A 27,752-nucleotide genomic window follows, 5' to 3' on the forward strand; every position below is an offset into this window, starting at 1 on the left:
AGACATACTTATGTGAAAATAAACGGAAATTAACGCTGAAGGTATAAAATGTGAGAAAGAAAGAAAATTACGTTTCTTAAAACTTGTATAGGCAAGAAAAAAAGAAAATACTTTTCACCATTCCTTATGCTTAATAAGTCTACGGCATTTTCTCTTCACGATTTGTTAACATTACTTTAGGATAAATAATACATTTCAGCTACAACAGGAATATTTTTATAGCTGCATCAACTCGTCGTTGCATAATATTCATTTAATGAATGTAAACTTTTGTGTTGTATTTAGAACAGTGATCTTTAAATATTTTTAAAGCAATTAATTGCCGTGGGAAGACGATACGCATCTCAGTGATCAACAGTGCGTAGTTGAACTTGAACTTGACTTTGCTCACAATATTGAATGCTAAAAATAGTGACATCAATTTTGTCCACGAGATTTTTATTTGGCGGGAAATAGTATCATGTAACAGTAAACTCAGGTGACCTTTCTGAATAACCGTGGGAAAATTCAGTCAAGGTTTAAACTTGCTTTGTAATGATTGACATAAATTTGTGTGCCTTAAGATTGAGGCTCTTGAATGTACTTTTACAATTGATATTAACCGGATTCTAAATTGTATTCCTTTTCTGAATTAACCAACATCAGCCTTTTATTTTTACGTTTCTCAGTCAACAGAGGACATAAAACCGGACCGTTTTTTTATACGTCCATAGTCAACACTATATATTAATGGTAGATGAAAACAGGATGCATGTCGTTCAGTTCCTGATGGGTGTTGGTAGAGATCCTCTGTGAAAATTTGCCGATCGTAAAAATCCGATCCACATTTTTTTTTCACATATTTCTTTCTTGTAGAACACGATATAATTTCATTTAAATATTCTATTTTATAATTGTTGAAACTTCTTTTTATATTTCGCTGAGGACTTTTAACGAGCAGTAAAATACGGATTGCGCCAATCCAATTTTATTTAAAATCATTAAAGATCAATAACAGATCATAACGGATAAAAACACATGATTTCTGTTCTCCATATAATTAAATATTTAAAGGTTGTGATTATTGTGTTGTGTCTGGGCGGCGAATGTATCTCAGTATTTATGAATATAGGGCTGCCACATTGCATACAAAACTATTTGTCACTTTACAGTTTCTTTTTTAAATTCAAATATTTCTAGTCGGTAATCTACCGAGGTAGTGAAACATAATATTTTACATTTCAAAATAAATTGAAAGTAACAGAGTTCACTTGTTGATCCGATAAATTAACTCTTGGGTTTAATTTAGATTGGACATATTACCGTAAAAACATCATTTTGTTTTAAGCCAGTTGATATTAATTATTTAATATTAAACTATTAATGAACCGAATATTGCTCACTGAGTAGGTCATAAAAGGTTCTAGTTGTGGTAAAATCGTCTTTGTTGAAAAAACAAAAATTATGACCTGATCGGACATTATGAAAATACAAAATAAGTGTTTTACTCGTATTTTTATACGTTTGTACGTTGTATGACATATGACAATGACATGGGCATATACATACAAGAATAATTATCTTATTTTAAATGAAAATAGTCACACTTTTATCTGCCAATGAAAGGACATTTAAATAACGTATTTTAAAGCACACAGGTGCAATCAAGATCGATTAAATGTACAAAGGTAATAAATCTGGCTAATCCGATGATGTTGTCACGCGTCATTAATTTTCAGTACATCCGATGGGCAATAAACCAATAAACAGCCACGCGGTGTTGGGAGAGAATCTTTGGAGGAAATTGGGAGTATAATCCGTGATTCGCGGTGTCACACCGCTACACTCGGAAATCGGTGATTAGAGTTCGCGATTACATACTCTCTGGGCGTACTGTAACGTTAGAAAGCAGTGGCGGATTCAGAGGGGGGCGTAGAGGGCGTACGCCCCCCCTTTGCGCGGACTTTTTTTTTTTTTTTGGAAAATTATTAATCAGACTAGACTTCGTGAACTTTGCCATTTCCCGAGTATTTAATTTTATACGACAATTCTTTACTTATCAATATATTTTTCGCTGGTATTTACTGATTGTCAAAGTCATGTGATATGCTATCGTGGAGTTGACCAGTGCGTTGAAAAAACGGCACACGGTCATTTTGAAATTCAAATTACAGTAATACACATTGCTTAGGCTGAGGATGTCATGACAATCAGGAAATCTTCAAAGCGACACAGGATTGAGCAAGAATGTATTGACTTCTATTTCACTATTCTACCAAACAGAAAGTAATATTAAATACTCTATAGACTATTACACTTTCATGAAAAAAAAATTCCACAAAATTATTTACCTACGAAAACATGTTTAACCCCAAATGCACCAGCTTATTTTATAAATAAAAAAGTTGAATAATGATCTCCAGTCACCCCGCCGCATTTTTGCGCCTGTTCCAAGTCAGGAGCCTCTGGCCTCTGTTACTCTTGTATTATCATAGTTTATTTTGGGTTTCTTGTGTACAATTTGGAAATTAGCATGGCGTTCATTATCACTGAACTAGTATATATTTGTTTAGGGGCCACGGAAGGACGCCTCCGGGTGCGGGAATTTCTCGCTACATTGAAGACCTGTTCGTGACCTTCTGCTGTTGTTTTTTCTATGGTCGGGTTGTTGTCTCTATGACACATTCCCAATTTCCATTCTCAATTTAAGTATAAGCTCTAGAAAAATTTCAAGTCTCAGGTACGAAACCATTTGATTTGAGGAGGCATTCTGAGATATTTGAGAGAGAAAAAATTGACTCTGATTCTTGTCTAAAACAAAAATTCTGGCCGTATCTGGATTGAAAACAATAGTCTTATCCACTTTTTTGCTATTAAAAACGAAAATTTCCAACAAAATTATGAAGCATGAAATGAACATGATCAATAAAAACGGACGTAGTTTTTTTGTGGCCGGGGTTTGCATGTCTTACTGGAATGTCTGTTTCACCGGACTGATATATATTGCATACTTTTTCAAGACCAGACTGTAACCTGCCTACTGGGTGTGACCTTTATGTCTCCATTTGTGGACCTATGTTATGTTGGGTGAAACATATCAATCAAACATTTGGATAAAAACTGCTTGTTTGTCTTTTTTAACTCGTGTCGGTCGTATTGTAAATTGAGTCGAATTTCCATGTCTATTTTTTACTGACAAGTCCTACATCAAATATATCAGTACATAGCTTTGGATTAATACTATCATTTTATGATAGACAATTAATAGGGAGAATACAGCATAAAAAATGTCCAATCCTTACACTTTACAGCAACAATAAAATATACATGCCCCAAGCACTTATTTTATGTTTTTTTAGCCCAAAAAGGGTCCCAAAATTTTTTCGCCTCGCTCCGCTCGGCGAAATTTAAATTCTTCGCCCCCCCTTTCCAAAATCCTGGATCCGCCCCTGGAAAGGGATATAACTCAAGAACTGTAAAAGTGACGCTACCCAAATTTGTACTTGATCTGAGTTTTATGGTAATAAGCATTGTGCATAAGTTTCATAACATTTGGAGGCAAACTAAAGTTTAACTGAGAACAGACACATATATTTCAGGAATTTTTCCAATTGTAAAAGGGGCACAACTCTAGAACGGTAAAAGTGACGTCACCAAAATTAAAACTTGATCTGTGTTTTGTGGTAATAAGCATTGTGTATATAAAGTTTCATAACATTTGGTTAAGGCCAGCTAAGTAAAAGAACAGAAATCAATTTTGGGATGTACCCACGTACAGACGGACAAGGGTAAAACTTAATGCCCCCTTCACAACGGCTGGGGCATAAAAAGTGTGGAAAACTGATTTGCCGGACTGACAGAAGGACAGACAGACGAACAGAGTGCAACCTGAAGTTCCCTTCGACTCTGTCGGTAGGGTACTTATAAAGAGCTATGCAATGAGTACATTATAGTATATCCTTTTGAACTTGCTGTAAGAATCAAATATTATATGCAAAAGTTTTTTTGTTTTTTGTCAGAAGTCAGTATAACGGCCCTGTAGAAAAAAAATGCACAACAATATCTTAAATCGGTTAAGGCATATAAAAATTGCCAATAATATGACCATTAACATGATACAAGGACAATATCTCTGAATATCAGACTAGAATTTTGTTTAAATCATAAGAGAAACTACATTCACCAATCCCAACAATAGTGTTATTGAGTTCGTATTACCGTTTAATTCGTTCAATAAGCCGCAGGTTTTTTCTACATGATCTATGTCTTTGTCTTTTCATGTTATAAAGATTACCTGATTCTGAACCTAATAGAGAAGTTGAAGATACCAAAGAGGAATTCAAATATAAATGAAAAGTTTTTATGTTGTAGATTTTCTTACCAGGATCAATATAAATCCAGCTTCTATTCTCAACATCAAGGCCACAGCGACCTTCTAGTAGGGAAATTCCATCGGTAGGATGTCTTCCTTCTGGGACGACATCACCAGCTAAGAGCTTGACAAGACTCGATTTTCCGACCGCGAACTGGCCTGTTACCATACAGCGCATGTCATAGGAAACATACGTCCCACTGCCAAGTAACCTGTTTAACATATTGGACTTTGTCTGTGTGTGGATTGGATCTGTAATTATAACTTTTTCTATAAAAATATCATTAAGTCTAAGTTTAATAAAGATTTGTTAACCAATTTAAAAGTTTGTTTTCAATATTTTTCATTAACAAATCATTAAAAGTGTATGTCAAACATGGATTGATTGTTGTTTGTGTAACGTCCAGTTATCTATAAGGTCACATGATCCCAAGTGTCTACGACTTACGGTTTCTGATTTAGAGTGGCCAACCGACTTTGTTTAATTTTCAAAGGGGAATAACCCAACCAAGGAGTCTTTGAATCTTTCCGGTTTAAATAAATCAAATTCACAGGGTGAGTTCTTGAACAAATTCCACTCATCGGTTTTGGTCTTCCTATGACAGTTAAGGCATTTATTTACTAACAAGATTTTTTGGTTTGGGTTTTGGGCAGATAACTCTGGACTGACAAAATTTTGAGACTCCCAGGGTGAGATCCAGATAGGTATTTGTGATAACATTATTAAGTATGAACCTGATTGTGATGTCTTACAGAGGGAAATTGTGTCAAAGTTTGGCAGCAGAATGTTAACAATAAGAAGAAATACAGTAAGGTATTTCCCTTTTGGAAAAGCATAGACCTTATCAATATTAACTTTTATAGTCAATTCTAATAATCAATGTTAATATATACTGGAATTATTCGGTGAAAATTCTTCAAACTATTGACGATTGACATGTATTAACCTGACTTTGTATATGCACAATTGAATACAAGAAGTGGATGGAACCAGGTTTCAAGTGTTTCAAGCCTCAAACTTGTATGACAGTAGTCACAATTGAATACAAGAAGTGGAGAGAACCAGGTGTCAACTGTGTCACGCCTCAAACTAATGACAGTAATCACAATTGAATACAAGAAATGGAGGGAACCAGGTGTCAAGTGTTTCAAGTCTCAAACTTGTATGACAGTAGTCATAATTGAATACAAGAAGTGGAGGGAACCAGGTGTCAAGTGTGTCAAGCCTCAAACTTGTATGACAGTAGTCACAATTGAATACAAGAAGTGGAGGGAACCAGGTGTTAAGTGTTTCAAGCCTCAAACTTGTATGACAGTAGTCACAATTGAATACAAGAAGTGGAGGGAACCAGGTGTCAACTGTGTCATGCCTAAAACTTGTATGACAGTAGTCATAATTGAATACAAGAAGTGGAGGGAACCAGGTGTAAAGTGTGTCAAGCCTCAAACTTGTATGACAGTAGTCATAATTGAATACAAGAAGAGGAGGAATCCAGGTGTCAAGTGTGTCAAGCCTCAAACTTGTATGACAGTAATCACAATTGAATACAAGAAGTGGAGGGAACTATAGTTTCTGTCACAAAGAACACTCAGATTAAACCTGATACTGTCACACAAATAAACACCATTGAAAGTAAATCATTTATTACATAACCGGAAACTCCGTCTATTGTATTTAAACTTTTGGAAAAGCATAGACCTTATCAATATTAACTTTTATAGTCAATTCTAATAATCAATGTTAATATATACGAGAATTATTCGGTGAAAATTCTTCAAACTATTGACAACTTACTTGTATTAACCTGACTTTGTACATGCAAAATTGAATACAAGAAGTGGATGGAACCAGGTGTCAAGTGTGTCAAGCCTCAAACTAACATGACAGTTATCACAATTGAATACAAGAAGTGGAGGGAACCAGTGTCAAGTGTATCAAGCCTCAAACTTATATGACAGTTATCACAATTGAATACAAAAAGAGGAGGGAACCAGGTGTCAAGTGTGTCAAGCCTCAAACTTATATGACAATAATCACAATTGAAAAGAAGAAGTAGAGGGAACCAGTTGTCAAGTGTGTCAAGCCTCAAACTTGTATGGCAGTAATCACAATTTTACACAAGTGGAGGGAACCAGGTGTCAAGTGTGTCAAGCCTCAAACTTGTATGACAGTAATCACAATTTTACACAAGTGGAGGGAACCAGGTGTCAAGTGTGTCAAGCCTCAAACTTGTATGGCAGTAATCACAATTTAACACAAGTGGAGGGAACCAGGTGTCAAGTGTGTCAAGCCTCAAACTTGTATGACAGTAATCACAATTGAATACAAGAGGAGGGACCCAGGTGTCAAGTGTGTCAAAGCTCAAACTTATATGACAGTAATCACAATTGAATACAAGAAGTGGAGGGAACCAGGTGTCAAGTGTGTCAAGCCTCAAACTTGTATGGCAGTAATCACAATTTTACACAAGTGGAGGGAACCAGGTGTCAAGCCTCAAACTAATATGACAGTAATCACAATTGAATACAAGAAGTGGAGGGAACCAGGTGTCAAGTGTATCAAGCCTCAAACTTGTATGACAGTTATCACCATTGAATACAAAAAGAGGAGGGAACCAGGGGTCAAGTGTGTCAAGCCTCAAACTTATATGACAATAATGACAATTGAAAAGAAGAAGTGGAGGGAACCAGGTGTCAAGTGTGTCAAGCCTCAAACTTGTATGGTAGTAATCACAATTTTACACAAGTGGAGGGAACCAGGTGTCAAGTGTGTCAAGCCTCAAACTTGTATGACAGTAATCACAATTGAATACAAGAGGGACCCAGGTGTCAAGTGTGTCAAGCCTCAAACTTATATGACAGTAATCACAATTGAATACAAGAAGTGGAGGGAACCAGGTGTCAAGTGTGTCAAGCCTCAAACTTGTATGACAGTAATCACAATTGAATACAAGAGGAGGGACCCAGGTGTCAAGTGTGTCAAAGCTCAAACTTATATGACAGTAATCACAATTGAATACAAGAAGTTGAGGGAACCAGGTGTCAAGTGTGTCAAGCCTCAAACTTGTATGACAGTAATCACAATTGAATACAAAAAGAGGAGGAAACCAGGGGTCAAGTGTGTCAAGCCTCAAACTTATATGACAATAATCACAATTGAAAAGAAGTGGAGGGAACCAGGTGTCAAGTGTGTCAAGCCTCAAACTTGTATGGCAGTAATCACAATTTTACACAAGTGGAGGGAACCAGGTGTCAAGTGTGTCAAGCCTCAAACTTGTATGACAGTAATCACAATTGAATACAAGAGGAGGGAACCAGGTGTCAAGTGTGTCAAGCCTCAAATTTGTATGTCAGTATTCACAATTTTACACAAGTGGAGGGAACCAGGTGTCAAGTGTGTCAAGCCTCAAACTTGTATTACAATAACCACAATTGAATAGAAGAAAAGGAGGGAACCAGGTGTCAAGTGTGTCAAGCCTCAAACTTGTATGGCAGTAATCACAATTTTACACAAGTGGAGGGAACCAGGTGTCAAGTGTGTCAAGCCTCAAACTTGTATGACAGTAATCGCAATTGAATACAAGAGGAGGGAACCAGGTGTCAAGTGTGTCAAGCCTCAAACTAATATGACAGTAATCACAATTGAATATCAGAAGTGGAGGGAACCAGTGTCAAGTGTATCAAGCCTCAAACTTGTATGACAGTTATCACAATTGAATACAAAAAGAGGAGGAAACCAGGTGTCAAGTGTGTCAAGCCTCAAACTTATATGACAATAATCACAATTGAAAAGAAGAAGTGGAGGGAACCAGGTGTCAAGTGTGTCAAGCCTCAAACTTGTATGACAGTAATCACAATTTTACACAAGTGGAGGGAACCAGGTGTCAAGTGTGTCAAGCCTCAAACTTGTATGGCAGTAATCACAATTTTACACAAGTGGAGGGAACCAGGTGTCAAGTGTGTCAAGCCTCAAACTTGTATGACAGTAATCACAATTTTACACAAGTGGAGGGAACCAGGTGTCAAGTGTGTCAAGCCTCAAACTTGTATGGCAGTAATCACAATTTTACACAAGTGGAGGGAACCAGGTGTCAAGTGTGTCAAGCCTCAAACTTGTATGACAGTAATCGCAATTGAATACAAGAGGAGGGACCCAGGTGTCAAGTGTGTCAAAGCTCAAACTTATATGACAGTAATCACAATTGAATACAAGAAGTGGAGGGAACCAGGTGTCAAGTGTGTCAAGCCTTAAACTTGTATGGCAGTAATCACAATTTTACACAAGTGGAGGGAACCAGGTGTCAAGTGTGTCAAGCCTCAAACTAATATGACAGTAATCACAATTGAATACAAGAAGTGGAGGGAACCAGGTGTCAAGTGTATCAAGCCTCAAACTTGTATGACAGTTATCACAATTGAATACAAAAAGAGGAGGGAACCAGGGGTCAAGTGTGTCAAGCCTCAAACTTATATGACAATAATCATAATTGAAAAGAAGAAGTGGAGGGAACCAGGTGTCAAGTGTGTCAAGCCTCAAACTTGTATGGCAGTAATCACAATTTTACACAAGTGGAGGGAACCAGGTGTCAAGTGTGTCAAGCCTCAAACTTGTATGACAGTAATCACAATTGAATACAAGAGGAGGGACCCAGGTGTCAAGTGTGTCAAAGCTCAAACTTATATGACAGTAATCACAATTGAATACAAGAAGTGGAGGGAACCAGGTGTCAAGTGTGTCAAGCCTCAAACTTGTATGACAGTAATCACAATTGAATACAAAAAGAGGGAACCAGGGGTCAAGTGTGTCAAGCCTCAAACTTATATGACAATAATCACAATTGAAAAGAAGTGGAGGGAACCAGGTGTCAAGTGTGTCAAGCCTCAAACTTGTATGGCAGTAATCACAATTTTACACACATGGAAGGAACCAGGTGTCAAGTGTGTCAAGCCTCAAACTTGTATGACAGTAGTCACAATTGAATACAAGAAGTGGAGGGAACCAGGTGTCAAGTGTGTCAAGCCTCAAACTAATATGACAGTAATCACAATTGAAAACAAGAAGCGGAGGGAACCAGGTGTCAAGTGTGTCAAGCCTCAAACTAATATGACAGTAATCACAATTGAATACAAGAAGTGGAGGGAACCAGGTGTCAAGTGTGTCAAGCCTCAAACTTGTATGACAGTAATCACAATTGAATACAAGAGGAGGGACCCAGGTGTCAAGTGTGTCAAAGCTCAAACTTATATGACAGTAATCACAATTGAATACAAGAAGTGGAGGGAACCAGGTGTCAAGTGTGTCAAGCCTCAAACTTGTATGGCAGTAATCACAATTTTACACAAGTGGAGGGAACCAGGTGTCAAGTGTGTCAAGCCTCAAACTTGTATGACAGTAGTCACAATTGAATACAAGAAGTGGAGGGAACCAGGTGTTAAGTGTGTCAAGCGTCAAACTTGTATGGCAGTAATCACAATTGAATAGAAGAAGTGGAGGGAACCAGTTGTCAAGTGTGTCAAGCCTCAAACTTATATGACAGTAATCACAATTGAATACAAGAGGAGGGAACCAGGTGTCAAGTGTGTCAAGCCGCAAACTTATATGACAATAATCACAATTGAATACAAGAGGAGGGAACCAGGTGTCAAGTGTTTCAAGCCTCAAACTAATATGACAGTAATCACAATTGAATACAAGAAGTGGAGGGAACCAGGTGTCAAGTGTATCAAGCCTCAAACTTGTATGACAGTAATCACAATTGAAAACAAGAAAAGGAGGGAACCAGGTGTCAAGTGTGTCAAGCCTCAAACTTATATGACAGTAATCACAATTGAATAGAAGAAGTGGAGGGAACCAGTTGTCAAGTGTGTCAAGCCTCAAACTTATATGACAGTAATCACAATTTTACACAAGTGGAGGGAACCAGGTGTCAAGTGTGTCAAGCCTCAAACTTGTATGGCAGTAATCACAATTTTACACAAGTGGAGGGAACCAGGTGTCAAGTGTGTCAAGCCTCAAACTTGTATGACAGTAATCACAATTGAATACTAGAGGAGGGAACCAGGTGTCAAGTGTGTCAAGCCTCAAACTTATATGACATTAATCACAATTGAATACAAGAGGAGGGAACCAGGTGTCAAGTGTGTCAAGCCTCAAACTTGTATGGCAGTAATCAGAATGAGAATTTCTCGTTGCATTGAAGACCTGTTGGTGACCTTCTGCTGTTGTCTGCTCTATGGTCGGGTTGTTGTCTCTTTGGCACATTCCCCATTTCCATTCTCAATTTTATTATCCTATTACTCATAATAAGAAAGAAATTAACATTACAAAAAATGTTGACTTTTTTTTCAAGTAGTCATTGAACCATGAAAATGAGGTCAAGGACAATGGACAGACAGAAACTTTGTCACATAAGGCATCTATATACAAAGTAAGAAGTTAGCTAACGCTGCCACCGCAAGATCACTATATCTATGTCGAGCTTTCTGTGACAAAAGTCGCAGGCTCCACAATAAATTACCTTCTATCCCTTGTCCAGCAGTCACACCTGAAGATTTCTCTGACATGACAGTCTAAAAAATGAGGAATATGCAATGTTAATATATCTTCTCTCATGTCACTCGTAAAACTATTAAATTTCTAAAATATTTACCCCGAAAAATAATATACAATAAAAATGTGTCACATTATAAACAGTCGAACCTCATTATGTCGTAGTTGAAGGAAACGGACCAAAGTATTCGACTTATCCGAGGTTCAACTCATCTGAGGTCGAGTGTGTTGTCATAAATTTGGAATGCATGAAATAAGTTATGAGATGTGTATAAAATAGATACTTTGAACAGTGTGCCTTTTTTTCGATATGACACTTGATGATTGTGTATTCAATCTCCATGTTTTTTGGTCCTTCATCATAATCAAACACACAAGTACAGACACAAATCATGTACAAATAAAATCAATAGTTTACACCAATACATACAAACGAATTTTCTGAGTCCAAGGACCAGAACAAACTCTGAACTTGATCTGTAACTTGTCATGGTACAACTATATACCAAATATCAAATCAATATCTTAAAGCAAGATAAAATAAAATGATTCGCTGAGCGCAGCCTGATACAACCGCGGAGGTCGAACCGTGAACAGCTTGGGCAAGTTCGGACAAGTTTGGACACAATATTCAAGGTTGATACTGTCTGAATTTGGATTGTGATCAAATTTTTGACATAACATAGGTTTCTGACACTAACAAATGTGGTTAAAGATCTTAAAAATTTAAAATGGGACATTTAATTTTCCTAGAATGGTCTGATATCCAAAATCTAACATGGTTAAACCTGGTTAGATTCAGCATATAAAAAAAACACCAAAAATTTTATTTTAGTTGAAATTAAATTTTGTTTAATTTTGGACCCTTCAAACCTTAATATGTACTACTTTGAAAACAGGGCCCAAAATACAAAATCTCAATGCATAATAAGATTCAGCATATCATAAAGCCGCAATAACTCAGTTTTTGATGAAATCAAACAAAGTTTAATTTCGGACCCTTTTGACCTCAATGTAGACCAATTTAAAAATGGGGCCCCAATATCCAAAATAGGAATACAAGGTTAGAAACCCAAAAAAATGAAGACTTTTAATAAAAGAATGTCTTTATTTTCAATTAAAGATTTCCAGCTATTGTGCAATACTGTGCTATTGTGCAATATTATGCTATTGTGCAATACTGTGTAATTGAAGATTTCTTGCTATTACACAATACTGTGCAATTAAGGTGGTACCCAACACTTTAACTAAAATTAATTTGGCTCGTTTAATTTTCTTAAATTTTTTTTTGACAAAGTATTTACCTTGACCCTTTTACAAAAATATAAAAATTTCAAAAAATTTGAACCAACCGTTTTATCAGAAAAATGACACTGGTGATATAGCAGTTTGACAAACACTTATTATGATCATTGAGAAGCTTGATATTCCTGTAACAAAACAACGTAATTAAAACGTTTAGCTGATTTTACAGAGTTATCCCCCTGTAGTGTTAGGAACCACCTTAAAGATTTTTTGCTATTGCACAAAAATGTGCTATTGTGCAATACTATGCTATTTTGCAATTGAAGATTTCTTGCTACTGCGCAATACTGTGCTTTTGCGAAAAACTGTGCAATTAAAGATTTCCTGCTATTGCCCAATACTGTGCTATTGTACAATACTGTGCAATTGAAGATTTCTTGCTATTGTGCAATACTGTGATATTGTCCAATATAATGCTATTGCGCAATAATGTGCAATTGAAGATTTCTCCTTGAAAAAAGTTAAAGATTTTAAATTAATCCCATTAAAATTGGTTACAAGTTTGTCTTTATTTTCAATTGAAGTTTTCCTGCTATTGCACAATACTATGCTATTGTGCAATACTGTGCAATTAAAGATTTCTTGCTATTGCCCAAATACTATGCTATTGTACAATACTGTTCATTTGCGCAATACTGTGATATTGCTCAATACTGTGCTACTGCGCAATACTGTGCTTTTTTGCAATATGGTGCTTTTGAAGATTTCTTCTTGAAAATTTTCAAAAAATTTCAATTTTTCAAAAACTTAAAAAAAGTATGAAACCCCCAAACTCATTCCCAGCCTTCTCCTTGTGGTATGGAACCTTGTAGTACAATTTTATAGAAAGATCCATATACTAAAACACAAATTATCATCCGGAAACTACAAAAATTCTTGCTTTTGGCCCCTAATTCTTAAACTGTTTGTACCATAACCCCAAAAATCAATCCCAACCTTCCTTTTGTGGTATTGAACCTTCTGGTAAAATTTCATAGAGAATCATTAATTAAACTAAATTTATTGTCTGGAAACCAAATGTGTCTTCGGACGATGCCAACGACAACACCTACGACATCATATAGCATTATATGAACGTATAAAAATGCTGAAAACTGATAACTTTCCTTTATTGTTTAAGTCAATGGAACATAACTCTGCACAAAACTTCAGACCGGAATAAAATCTGAAATTGTTCTATAATTTGTCACGGTAAACCTAAAACTGTATACCAAATATCAAATCAACTTCTGTAAGCATGACGACAAAAAGTGAGGAAAACTGATTACTTGCATGAATTTAAGAAGTCAAAGGACCTGCCATGTGAGGGACTCAAACTCATAACCGTAGTGTAAAAAGGCTAGTGATATAGTTTTTAGCTACATGAAAGGATATTTGCTAAAGTAGGACAAAGTTAATTGTTGGCCAAGCAAAAAATAGTTAATACAATACAGTTATCTTCATTTCTATGCATTCTATACAAAATAAAAAAAAATGAATATTTGACACAGAACAGAAACAAAAATAATGTGGTCAAAGAACTGAAAAATTTGAAATTGGACATTTACCTATTATGGTCCAATATCTAAGTACATTGTTAGAATAAGCATATTAAAACAATAGTGCACACACTGAAATGTCTCGCCTTCTTTACTAATCCTTGATACTATCTTGATAGACCTAAATATAAAGCTTTATTACAACTGTCACATAAACTCAACATTAACCAAGAAAATGAAACATTGATTAATGAACCATGAAAATGAGGTCAAGGTCAGATGAACCATGCCAGGCAGACATGTACAGTTAACAATTCCTCATTACAACAAATATAATTGACTTATTGCTTATAAATAAAGAAAAACAGACCAAAACACAAACACTTAAAACTTAGCAATGGACCGTGAAAATGAGGTCAAGGTCAAATAAAACCTGTGTAACCAACATATAGATCATAAAATATTTCCATACACCAAATATAGTTGACCTAATGCATAAAGTATTAGAAAAATAGACCAAAACTAAAAAACTTAACTTTGACCACTGAACCATGAAAATGAGGTCAAGGTCAGATGACACCTGTCAGCTAGACATGTACACCTTACAATCATTCCCTACACCAATTATAGTAGACCTATTGCATATAGTATAAGAAAAACAGACCAAAACACAAAAAACTTAACTATAACCACTGAACCATGAAAATGAGGTCAAGGTCAGATGACACCTGCCAGTTGGACATGTACACCTTACAGTCCTTCCATACACCGAATATACTAGCCCTATTGCTTATAGTATCTGAGATATGGACTTGACCACCAAAACTTAACCTTGTTCACTGATCCATGAAATGAGGTCGAGGTCACGTGAAACCGGTCTGACAGGCATGAGGACCTTACAAGGTACGCACATACCAAATATAGTTGTCCAATTACTTATAATAAGAGAGAATTTAACATTACAAAAAATCTGAACTTTTTTATCAAGTAGTCACTGAACCATGCAAATGAGGTCAAGGACATTGGACATGTGACTGACAGAAAGTTCGTAACATGAGGCATCTATATACAAAGTATGAAGCATCCAGGTTTTCTACCTTCTAAAATATAAAGCTTTTAAGAAGTGAGCTAACACCGCCGCCGCCGCCTCCGGATCACTATCCCTATGTCGAGCTTTCTGCAACAAAAATTGCAGGGTCGACAAAAACCCAGGAATTCTATTTTTGATAAGATACTTATAATTACACCATTTCTGTTCAAAGGGAAATAACTCAAATTCATATGGTAAAAATCACTTTTGTTACTGAAAGGTAACAACTCAACAACGAAAACAGCTCAAATCGTGAAAATTGAACTTGACCTTCATTTAGTCACAGGAAACGACATATCTTAATTTGAAAAGATTTCGTCAAAGCTTTTTCATGTTAATGAACGGACAGTGTTTGGCAGCCGTCCACCCACCGCTGTACATCCTTAAATCAATAACCAAAAACAATTAAATATCAAAAATCAAGAAAACTTGCGCTTGTCTTGTTCGCTCTAGAATATGAAATAAAAGACATTTGCTAATTTTATTGAATATTGAAGAAAACACATAATAATAAATTCCTGATTTGAAAAATGACAACTAAGCTTAGTTAAAAGCTTGTTAAGTGTGGATTTAGTGCCTCAAATATATGATGTCCAATCAAAATGGTGATAACAAATAAATTACATTAGAATTTTAAATTGTTTGTTCAAAACTATTTTTTTAAGATTTCTCTCCTGATGAATCTTGGTTTCGTGGCGGCCATCTTGGTTGGTTGACCGGGTCACGCCACACATTTTTTAAACTAGATACCCCAATGATTATTTTGGCCAAGTTTGGTTAAATTTGGCCCAGTAGTTTCAGAGGAGAAGATTTTTGTAAAAGTTAACGACGACGGACGACGAGTGATGAGAAAAGCTCACTTGGCCCTTTGGGCCAGGTGAGCTAAAAAGCAATACTTGCAATATAGTGACCTTTAGTTGTAAATTTCTGTGTCATTTGGTCTCTTGCTGAGAGTTGTCTCATTGGCAATCAGACCTTATCTTCTTTTTATTGATTGTATTTGAATACACTTTTTTCAACTTAAACAATATAGGATACAAATGTCAAATGAGTGTACAGGCCTATCAGATGGTGCCTCGTGTGCAGAGTCTGATGAGACTAGCATTGATGAAAACTAGAACCTAAGTCCTGTGACATGACTAGATTCAGTTGTACTTGACTTATATTTTTGAAAAGTATTTCAAAAGAAAAAGATCAAATTCTGTTCTATTGTTGCAGTTCGTTTTGTTCCTTTTATCAACTCAAGATGTAAAAAGATTATTTTAAAATTGGACAAGTAACAATTTCATTTGGACAAGTAAGTTTTGGTATGTACTTGTCCTACTGGACAAGTTGAAAAATCAAAGCGCTGTAAGCGCTGAAGGCAGTTAACCAAAAACCAAGGCAACCGTAATTATGAAAACTGTGGCAAAGTTGCCTCAACATTAAACATTCATATATAGTTCATTTATGTTTATCTAATGATTTATTTATTAAGGCAAATAATTTATACGTTATCAAGGTTTCAAAAGCAATGCATATAGCAATGTATATTTTTTATGGTGAGTCTGCAGTGGTACAAGTTCCCAATGATTGCAGTTGTTCTACTTGGTAGTTAACCTTGGTTTTATTTGACTGCTAGAAGTTCAAGTTGACTTAGTATGAACATGTAATAGTATGAATGGACTGGTTTCCCTGAAAAGAAAACTGAATTTGTGTTCTATAGTACAAAAGTTATGAGACACGAATCAGACAAATGTTCACTACAACAGGGATCAAAGGTGAGGTCTGACCGACTTACCCATAGTAAATGTAAATGATTTTTTATTTTGTCCAATACATATGAATATATATAAATTAGGGGTGGGGATCTCAATGGTTTTCAAGTTCTCAAACAGGTAGAAGGGGAGAGGATTTTTTTGGGAAAAAAATTGGTTGCTTATATAGGGAATCACTGAAGCGTGACTGGGAGCGAGCCCCCTCTTAGGTCAGTCAGTGGGCCCCCACTTATGAAAATTTCTGGATCCGCCACTGGGGTTAGGGTGACCCTTGGGACTTCCCCTACATTTCATTTTATTTGTTATAATTGTCCCATACATAAATATATATGGTTTAGGGGTGGGGATCTCATTGGTTTCCAAGTTCTCAAAAAGGAGGGGTAGGGTGACCCCAGGGACTCCCCCTATATTTCATTTAATTAGTTATATTGGCCCATATATGAATATATATTGTTTTGGTGTGGGGATCTCGACCGTTTCCAAGTTCTCAAATAGGAGGGTTAGGGTGACCACAGGGACTTCCCCTATTTCATGTGATTTGTTATATTGTCCCATACATGAGTATATATGGTTTAGGGTGAGGATCTTCGACCATTTCCAAGTTCTCAAACAGGAGGGTGTACAGTGACCCCAGGACTCCCCTATCTTTCATTTGAATTGTTATATTTTCCCGTACATCAATATATATGGTTAAGAGGTGGGGATCTCAACGGGTTTCAAATTCTCAAACAGGAGGGGGTGGGGTGACCCAAGGGACTCCCCCTATATTTCATCTGAGTTGTTATATTGTCCCATACATGAATATATGGTTTAGGGGTTGGGATCTCGACCATTTTTAAATTATAAAACAGGAGGGGTGGGGTGACCCAAGGGACTCCCCTATATTTCATCTGATTTGTTATATTGTCACAAACATGAATATATACATGTATGCAAAGCATGGGTTGTTCTCAGCTTAATAAAGAATATTCCGATAATTTTACCTCAATTTTTTTTTAGCCTCGCTCGGCTCAGAGAAAATTTAAGTTTGCGCCCCTCCTAACCTAAAATCCTGGATCTGCCCCTCATATGGATTAGGGGTGGGGAGCTCGACCGTTTCCAAGTTATTAAACAGGAGGGGATAGAGTGGCCCAAAGGATGCTACCTATATATCATATGATTTACTTACATTCAGGTATATATAATATAGTTGCATTATTTGTGAAAGTAAAGAAAGAAACTTTCAGCTACTTTAATTGACCCTTCAAAATTGAGATAAAAAAATAACCCTTCGAAATTGCTGTAATATGTTTACACTTAAAAAGCATCTCACATGCATTATCATCATTTATCACTGATAAAGAAAATTTAGACTGTGACCATGAACATGTATATTGTCAGATATACTTTCTTTCTTTCTTTCTTGTGTATTAGCTTCCTATCTAAGGAACACCCCGCAATGGGTAATCAGGAGTATTTACATTAGTGGGTTAATCAAAGATTTATTTTATATTTTTAAAAGTTAATTACAATAGGGTTAAAAAGTAAAAAAAAAAAAAAGAAAAAAAAGGTAAAAATAATCGATAAAATTAATAATGTAAAAACGGGCCAGTAGACGTGCTCTGTACATATGGTGGAGAGGTTAACATGGTTAAGAGATAAAAATACAAAAAATTTAGGATGGAAAAATATTCACAGGATTAGAAAAAGAAAATGTACATGTTTGGAGGCATAAAATCTAAAACCCAACTTGTCCATCATAAGTAAAAAAGTAAAAATTGCTTAGGTACAAAAGTTACTAAAGTACATTGTCTATACTAATCATTCCTAGCATTCACATACTTCCATTTGAATTTCACTTGTTTTCTAAGTTCTTAAGAAGCTGTAAGCGGCAGATATGTATTTTGTAACAGAAGTCTCTAGTCAGTGACTCGACATTCATCTTCTAGGTTTTACTGAGGTTTTGCATACTGTGGAAAACTGAGAAATCTAGCAAAAGTGCTACAATGTTTTGGTTAATGTTAAAAAGTTGTTCCCATCCTTTGCAACCTATGATATTTGTGACCAGGATTTTGAGAGGAAGGAAATACTTCATACGAGTTTCCCTTAAAGCTGGACAGAATGTTAAGACATGCGTTAAATCTTCGTCCTCCCTCTGACACAGCAGGCATGTTGCATTTATCTTGTATTGACTAAATTTGTATTTGTCGGCCTGTACCAAGTATGTACCAGTGAGCATACGAGCTTTGATCATGCTTTTCCGTACATCTAACAAGCTCTGTGATGCAGATTCCCAGACTGGGTGGACAGTACCTATCTCTAAAATGGTTGTGTTGAGTGAACTCAATGATGATTTTGACTTTGCCTTTTCTTGTAGTTCATAGGTCCAGTATTTGTTAATTGTGGATCTCAGGATTTCAGGTTGTATTGTTGTAGCAGTAAAATTGATTGATGAAAGAAGCTTTTAGGATTATCGGAATTGACGGATATTTGTCTTTTAAGAATTTCCTTTAATTTAGAGTTGTCACAGGACAGAATTGCATGTAAGAGTGTTAGTTTCTTTCTATGGATTTCTCCTTCTACCGGTAGGACACACAGTAGTAAATAAATGGCAGGAATAGCCGTTCTTTTAGAGAAAGATTGAATTGATCTGAGAGTTTCTTTGTGAAACTTTTCCAGTAGTTCCATTCCAAGCCAAACAAGAGTCTAGGTAATACATAGCTTTTGTATATTGTAACGGAGATTTTGGGGTTTAAGCCGTTGGTTCCATGCAGACCTGAGTTCATTAGAGCATACTTGGTTCTTCTATACTGTTCCCAGCAGTCACGTTGTATTTGATTTTTAAATTGAAATTTGTCAAAAAGAATTTTGAGTTTCTGTATTGAATATTTTTTCTGCTTTTTCTTTCTTTTACATATATCTTTTGGTTTACAATTCTAGTGTTTATATTCATTTACCATGCATGGATGTATTTTTTCACCCGCTTGGATTTATTTTGTAATTAACCGCCAAACCCGGAATTATCCTTATTCGCTTCCGGAATCGGATCCGATATTGTAAAGTTGTGTCTATACAGCCGCCATTGTTATGTGTTTACAATGTTGTTTTTGTCAATCAGATACGATTTTACTCGAATTTATACAATATTTATCGGCGATTTTCTGTATAAAGCTAGCGGTTGAACAAAATGAACATCGCTGTCATGAATAATAATGATAAAAATAAGTTTTTAGCTCGTTTTATAATTGGAGACTTTGGTGAACAGGTTTGCAAAGTTAATTCTTATTTTCTTTCAAGTGGAAGGTGACTACGTCGGGCGTAGCTAGAAACCAACTATCCTAGTCGAAATTCCGCTTGCAAAAGTGGAATGTCGCGGACCTCGGACCAATGCTAATTTGCACACCTGCCTCCAAATTGAAAAGATACGAAAATTTCTTTTTCTAATTTGAAATTGCCGCCAACAGCATGAACAGTTGAACTTATTATATAATAGACTACTGACGTAGTTGTACTATGTATTGATGACAAACAATATTCCTACGACTTTTGCCATTTGGGAAATTTAAACTACTTGTCTTTAGAGAATTTCGGCGATTAAATATTTCATACGATTGTTCTTTGACATCTTGGCCAAAAGCACAAGTCATAATGAACTACACAAGGATTCTTTATAAGCACTACTTCCTATGTGTAACTTCAAAACTTTTGGATAAATCGACGATCGTTTAAGGTTTTTCTGGTCATATTTTTTGTAATCCAGAATAAAAAGTATTAAAAAAGTGTTCAATTAGTTATATATAACTAGCGAGCTAGATAATAACAATGGCAAGTATTTCAGCATTTATTGGGTAGAACACAAATCTAGGGTGCTCGCATAATGCAGCTTAACTGCATAAAAAATTATTGTAGAGGCCTGTGTACCTGTACACATATCTTACAATTAGTAAGACCAGTAGGAGCTGTAAACATTTGTTACTCTATATCACTATATGTACCTGTAAGTATTCCATCACTGCTTTATACTGTCTCTTTTTTCTTGTTGCTGCTAGATCATATGGAGTCTTACCCTGAAATACAGACAAATCTTTATATTGCTTTCATCTGACACAAAGAAGGCTTCTGTAACACATATCGTACAATTAGTAAGACCAGTAGCAGATGAGTGGTGATTTATTTTATCTTAACAGATGCTAACCATATATATAATATATATATATATATATACAACTCGTCTAAACATCAACCCAACAATGTTAGATCTGTAAATTTGCTTTCGCAAATTTTTGGTTCTTCCCTCGCCGGGATTCGAACCCATGCTACTGTGATATTGTGACACCAAATCGCCTGCACTGCATATATATATATATATATATATATATATACAACTCATAAGATGACATTTAGATTATTTTTCACAATTTTGTGAAGACTTTAAATAGGCTTTTAACTCTTTTTTTGTTGTATAATTTTCTTTGCAGTTTGAAGATTGGTAAATGCATCCTTATGTCTACATGAGGGTGTGGAGGACCTTGGGGTCTTCATCTTTAACTATCTTTTCCAATTTTGTGGACACATTATTGACAGTTCTTTATATTTTTAACACCCAAATATTGTTCTCTATTTTTTATATTTCTGCACCCAATTCTTTTCTATTCATTAATTTTTTACCGATTTCTCTCCATTTTCATGATTTTCATTTTTTTCTTCTTTAATTCATGATTTTCTAATCTGTAAACCCATTCATACCCTCCTGTATCTGTACACCCCATCTACACCCTCCTATATCTGTATACCCCTCCAATCCCTCCTATAGCTGTATACCACATCCACACCCTCCTATATCTGTATAGCCCATCCACACCCTCCTATATCTGTATACCACATCCACACCCTCCTATATCTGTATAGCCCATCCACACCCTCCTATATCTGTATAGCCCATCCCCACCCTCCTATATCTGTATACCCCATCCACATCCTCCTATATCTGTATACCCCATCCACTCTCTCCTATATCATCATAACACTAGTAGCCAGATTTAAGTCTGAAACGGTCATTTTGGTCTGATCAAGTCTTGATCGACTTAATTTACCGCTAGAGAAAAACGTTGAGAATTTTCAGACTTAAAGACACTGTTCAGATATATTGTGTCAAGTCTGTTCAGTCATGTCAAGTTAATCAAGATGGAAGGCTCTAGCGTTAAATCAAGTCTGTTAAAGTCCTTGGATGGTGTAAACTTCCCACTAACACCATACACCATTACACCAAACACCATTACACCATACACCTTGTACCATTACACCATACACGTTACACCTTTGCACCATACACCTTACACTTTACACCATACACCATTCCCCATTCTATCAACAGGATCCGAAATTACTCATAATGCAATTAAATTTTAAGTATTAAGATTTTTATTATGTTTATGCTTACAATCCGAAAAAATAAAATAAAAAAAATTTCGTTTGCAACCAATGATAGGTCGTACACTATCATTCACACAATTCCCGATCGCACGTTACACAATCACACCATTTCTCATACACCATTACACCATTCCTCTTACACCATACACCATAGCACCATACACCTTACACCATTGCACCATATGCCATATACAATTACACCATACACGTTGTTTTGGGAAGTTTACACCATCCAAGGGCTGTAAGACTGTTTTGGACAAATTAAGACCAATCATAAAAAGTAACGTTCAAAACTTTCAGATCGAGTTAAGATTAGTGTGTCAGAATGATATTAGGAGTTACGCACCTTCATGTGGATGATACATTGTATTATAAATGCTAGAATAAAAAACGTGTATCATTTTGAATTGTTAAACATAAAATCATTCGTTGACTTTTTATTTCTGTTGGTCTTTGTTTAAGGGATTAGAGAATTAATAATATATATTTATATACATACAGTTTTGCTAGTTTGTTTTGTTGTAGAAATAAATTATTCCCCAATAACGGTGTTTCTGATTTTATTTTTTTTTTTATTTTCTGGTGTTAATTTAAACATTTAATTATTCTTTGAAAAAAGTAATTGCAAATTTTAAACGTAACACTAACAAAAGAGTGACAACAACATCTTATAAATTTTATATTTTCTGGATTTTACTTCATTAGGAACGATCTGAACGCAAAATACAAATATTTTATAAGTCAGATAATTTATATCGTTAATTTCGTTATCCTCTTAAGGCCGCATCAGGGAACCATGTCTCCATTTGAACTAAGCTTCTGAAACTGCTCTTAGGCCATGAAGTGAGAGTGTCAAAACTATAAAATAACATACCATCGGAAAGAGGATGTTGATGGGGTTTTACAGAATTGAGAGAATGATCGGCTATAAATATGAATAATAGAGAAAATGGAAAAAAATAAAGAATAGAGAATAATAAGGTGCTTGAATATAAAGAATGGTATAATATAGACAAAAAGTATAAAGAATAGAAAAAAACGGCCTAAACATTAAAGAATACAGAAATGAAGGACCCCCTCCAGATCCTCATAGATTAAAACAAAATAACCTAATTTTAAGTTCAGCATCGAGTATATGTCTTAGTACATCTGTTTGTAAATGCGCTTATCCTTTCTTTCATTTGAATAAAAAACTTATTTAATATAAAATATGTATTTATTTGTTTATTCAGATTGCACTATTATAAATAATTCTTCTTCGTCTTCTCCCTCTAAACTGTAAAAGTAAAGTATGTATGCTTTAATATTTGGTCTATAAAGATTAAGTTCGATGGCACGTGCCAATAATCCAAAGGTAATAAAATCAACAATCCATAAAATAACGTGCCAATAACAATGGCTATTTCACAGTTATATCATACGTTCACCCGTCATGGTATCATACCTGTACCTTCGTATGTGTAGTATAAGGTTCTAAATCATTTTTTGATAGCTTCTTTCTAACACCTATTGACGACATTGTTAAAACTACATGCACATATCACAAAACTGCAAATTTAGTATAGTTAAAAAGATATACAATATTGAAATGCATTTTTTTCTATCAAAAATTACAGAGGTGGGCGTACACCCTCTACGCCCCCTCTGAATCTGCCACTGGATATCTAGTTGTTTCACTGAAAAAGAATGAATTTGCGCAAGACTTCTTATTTTGCATGCTTTATTGTAAAAACTGCAGCATTCATTTGCGCCAAATAAAACAACCTTTCATGTCAAACTGCCCTCATTAATATTATTGATAAATGGCTACATGAAATGAATAATGGAAATATCAATTTGGCCGTCCTCTTGGATTTTAAGAAAGCTTTCGATGTTGTTGATCATGAAATTCTATGTAAAAAACTTCTAATTTATGGCTTCCATGAAGATACTGTTGATTTTTTAAAATCACTAGAACACACCCGTGATATCGCGGGTCCATGACTGATATATAACTATGCGTATGCCTTATTTTAGTATTGGTATTGTCATCTGATAAAGTCATGCCGATTATAACATGTATAAGGTGCACAGTTTTCTCTGCTTTCAAAATCTTTCTGTTTGAACCCGTCGACCTGGAACCTATCAATTATTGGTAATATTAATAATTTGGAAAACAAAAGGGCCTGGAATGGAATATTTTTTACTCAACAAATTCTAAATACACTGTTTGGTGGTGCGCCTGTCTGATGCGGAACGTACAGATAAGGTAATAGGTAACAGGTGAATATACTATTGGTATCGGTGTCGGACTCGATCTGGAACTTTATAATTATTGGCAATATTAATTACGTGAAAAACAAATGGGCCTAGAGTGGTGTAATTTTTAATCAACACCATTGTACTATATTAGTTATATATAAAGTTGAATTCTTTGATTCATCGTTTTTACGTGATGACGGCTGACAGATTGGACCTCGTAATTTTAGTATTATAGATATGTGAGTGAAAGAAAGCAAGTCCATATAAATAATCAGTTTTCTGATAAAATATTTATAAATTTTGGTGTTCCACAGGGCTCAATACTTGGTCCCATTTTGTTTCTTTTGTTCATAAATGACCTTCCATTACACATCAAAAACTGCCATACAGACTTGTATGCTGATGACACAACTATGCATACATCAGGAAAGACTATTGGTGATATGCAATTAAAAGTACAAGATGATCTCCAATGTGTCAAAAAATGGTGTCATGAAAATAGCATGTTCATAAATTTGGATAAGATAAAATGTATGGTTATAGGTACAAGACAAAGGCTGCCTTTAAATCAAGCAGAACCAGTTCTAACTATTGAGAATAATATTCTTCAAAAATCATCAATTGAAAAACCTTTAGGTGTTAGAATTGACTCTAATCTGTCCTGGACAGGCCATATTAATTACTTATGTTCATCAATTTCATCTAGACTTTTTTTACTCTCTAAAATCAAGAAATTTCTAAATATCATGAATATTGATCTAAGAAAATTATTTTATAATGGTTATATTCTCCCACTGATAGATTATTGTTGTATTATTTGGAGTGGTTGTGCTAAAAATGAGCTAGTTAGAATAAAATTGCAGAAAAGGGCTGCAAGACTTATTTTAGATGCTGATCCACTTTCATCATCAGCTTCACTGTTTAAACAGCTTGGATGGATGACAGTAGAGAACAGAATCTCATACCACAAATCAGTTTTGATGCATTGCCTTAAGAATGAAGCCCCTGTATATCTCACTGAAAAATTTAAAGAAATGCCAGAAATAAACCAATATCGTTTGAGAAATGCCTCTTGCAAAAATTTACAAGTTCCAAAAGCCAAAACAGAGCTTTATAAGAAATCTTTTATATATTCAGGATCTATTTTATGGAATAACTTACCAATATCCCTGAAAAAATCAACCTCAAGTACAAGCTCATTCAAAAAAGATTTAAAAAATTACTTGATGGAACATGAAGAAGCTACATGCGTTTTTTATTTGCATAATAATTTTCACACACTTACTCAAACTTATGATATTGTTGATGCCAATACTATACATGTCATATATGACTTTGTAACTTTTACTTGTTTTGAAAATTGTGTATTTCATAACAATTTTTTATTTCATTATTCATGTATGTGTGTCTGTTTGATATTTTGTAATTGTTTGTTATATTTCATTGTATTTCATGAGGGCCTGAGGGAAGATTAGCTTTATAGCTAACTGTGTAACCCTCTTTAAATAAAGAATTATTATTATATTATTATTATTTAATTGCGCAAATATTATAGACTTGTTTTCATATGCTTGTTCTTAGTGCACTGAGGAGGTACTTTCCGTTATTGACAGGTACAAGCAAAGGGCCTCCTTAGTGCACTTATAACAAAATAGTGCACTGAGGACCTGATGGAATGACATGACATAAAAATGGAGACTTTCTTTAAGTACTACTTAATTTCAAATTTTATAATCATATCTTTAGTAATTATAAAATTAAAGTTATTTCACAGTTGAAGTCAGTATTCTAATGTAACATATACGTGTAAATAGGTAAATCGCTTCGAGGTAAATATGACACAACTAATAATAGTTATCAAAGGTACCAGGATTATAATTGAGAATGGAAATGGGGAATGTGTCAAGTTCCATTTATTGGCGCAATTCATATTATAAAAAACAAGAACTATCTTTAAAAAAGATATCCGATGTATTTAAATTTGAGTATATGTTTAAAACTATCATTTCGATAACCTTCAGAAGCACAATGACTTAATGATGCAGGACCTCTTTAATCAAATCTCCATCTGAATATAATTACAAGAAGGCGATTGCATTGCACTGAAAACCTGCATAGTTTGACACAATTTGTCCTTGGTGGCAACGCCCGTTCACTGCCTTCATCTTGTGAACAACAATGCTGTAACTATCTAAAAATCATTGAATTACCAACAAAAGAACGTTACAAATTGTTTTGTGACTATTCCAATTATATTTAAATAAGTGATTTACCATTTACCCCAGGTCTTATATAAAGATTCGGGAAAAGGCGAATTACCCACCTGAAACTTTTGTTTCAAATTGAAGGCTGGAAACAAGCATATAATTTAAATTTGTTTTGGTTTGAATTAATTAAATTAACTATATAACAAGAGGCTGTCACAATGACAGCAAACCGGATTTATTAACATTTATTTGTGTCCTGGCAATATCACAAGAACCATTACTGATAAAAGGTGAAAGTGAAAATCGTCAATATCAAATTTGACCTCCATTTTGTCATCAGTATCAACATATTAAAATTTGAAAAGCTTAGATTGAATGGTTCATGAGTAAATGAAACAACCTGAATGGAAACGCCATTTTTCAATCTTTCAAGAACCATAACTCCTGAACGGTAAAAGTCAAATTCGTCATTATTGAACTTGACCTCCATTCTTTCATTAGTAACAACATATTAAAATTTGGGAAGCTTTGGTAGAACAGTTCATGCGTAAATGCACGGACAACTCCATTTTTCAATCTTTCAAGAACCATAACTCCTGAACGGTAAAAGTCAAAATCGCCATTATTGAACTTGACCTTCGTATAGTTGTCAGGAATAACATATTAAAATTTTAAAAGCTTTGGTTGAACGGTTCACGAGTTAATGCACGGACAACATTTGATTGCCGCCCGCCCAACAGCCCGACTGCCCGCCCGCCGTACATCCCCAAATCAATAACCGACATTTTTGTCACAAAAATCCGGTTAAAAAAGAAAATGTGGTATGATTGCAAATAAGACAACTCTCCACAAGAGAACAAAATGACACACAAATTAACAACTATAGGTCAGGATACGGGCCTTCAACAATGAGCAAAGACCATACCGCATAGTCAGCTATAAAAGACACCGAATTTACAATGTAAAACAATTCAAACGAGGCAGGAACATATATTTACATACATACATAATGTGGCGGAGTTTTTTTTTATTTTGCAAAAACTTGCTAAAAATATATTGATAGTTCGTGAATCTTTTACAAAAATGTTAGGTGGATATTGTTAAGTTTTTAACACATCTTTTTTCACAGAACTTTTGCATAAAAACTTGGATTACAATATAAGTCCTTCATGTTTATATATATATCATGTATATGAAAAATATTTGTATCAGTAATACTGTTATACTGCTTACTGGATGGTTTTTTTTTGTGTACACAATTGTCAATTGTTACTTTTTTTTATTACAGGTTCAAGATGACAATGATGAGAACAAAAGTGCAAAAGATAAGCCTTACATGTACAATGCAATACCTGACTGCA

General features: G+C 35.0%; 2 protein-coding genes across 2 annotated transcripts in view; both read right to left on the reverse strand.

Moving 5' to 3' along the window:
- LOC143055150 (uncharacterized) overlaps window positions 1–27,752 on the reverse strand; it is a 360,248-nt gene that overhangs the window by 292,135 nt on the left and 40,361 nt on the right. The window lies entirely within an intron of this gene.
- Window positions 1–27,752, reverse strand: part of LOC143054667 (uncharacterized) — a 232,286-nt gene that overhangs the window by 23,843 nt on the left and 180,691 nt on the right. The window contains exons 2-4 of the mRNA XM_076227688.1: window positions 20,506–20,577; window positions 10,870–10,921; window positions 4,361–4,603 (exon numbers count right to left, since the gene is read on the reverse strand). Of these exons, the coding sequence (XP_076083803.1) occupies window positions 4,361–4,603; window positions 10,870–10,921; window positions 20,506–20,520 (310 nt within the window). The 5' untranslated portion in view covers window positions 20,521–20,577. The remainder of the gene's footprint in view (window positions 1–4,360; window positions 4,604–10,869; window positions 10,922–20,505; window positions 20,578–27,752) is intronic.

The sequence above is a fragment of the Mytilus galloprovincialis genome, chromosome 12 (genome assembly GCF_965363235.1).
Source record: "Mytilus galloprovincialis chromosome 12, xbMytGall1.hap1.1, whole genome shotgun sequence".
Classification (NCBI taxonomy): Eukaryota; Metazoa; Mollusca; class Bivalvia; order Mytilida; family Mytilidae; genus Mytilus; species Mytilus galloprovincialis.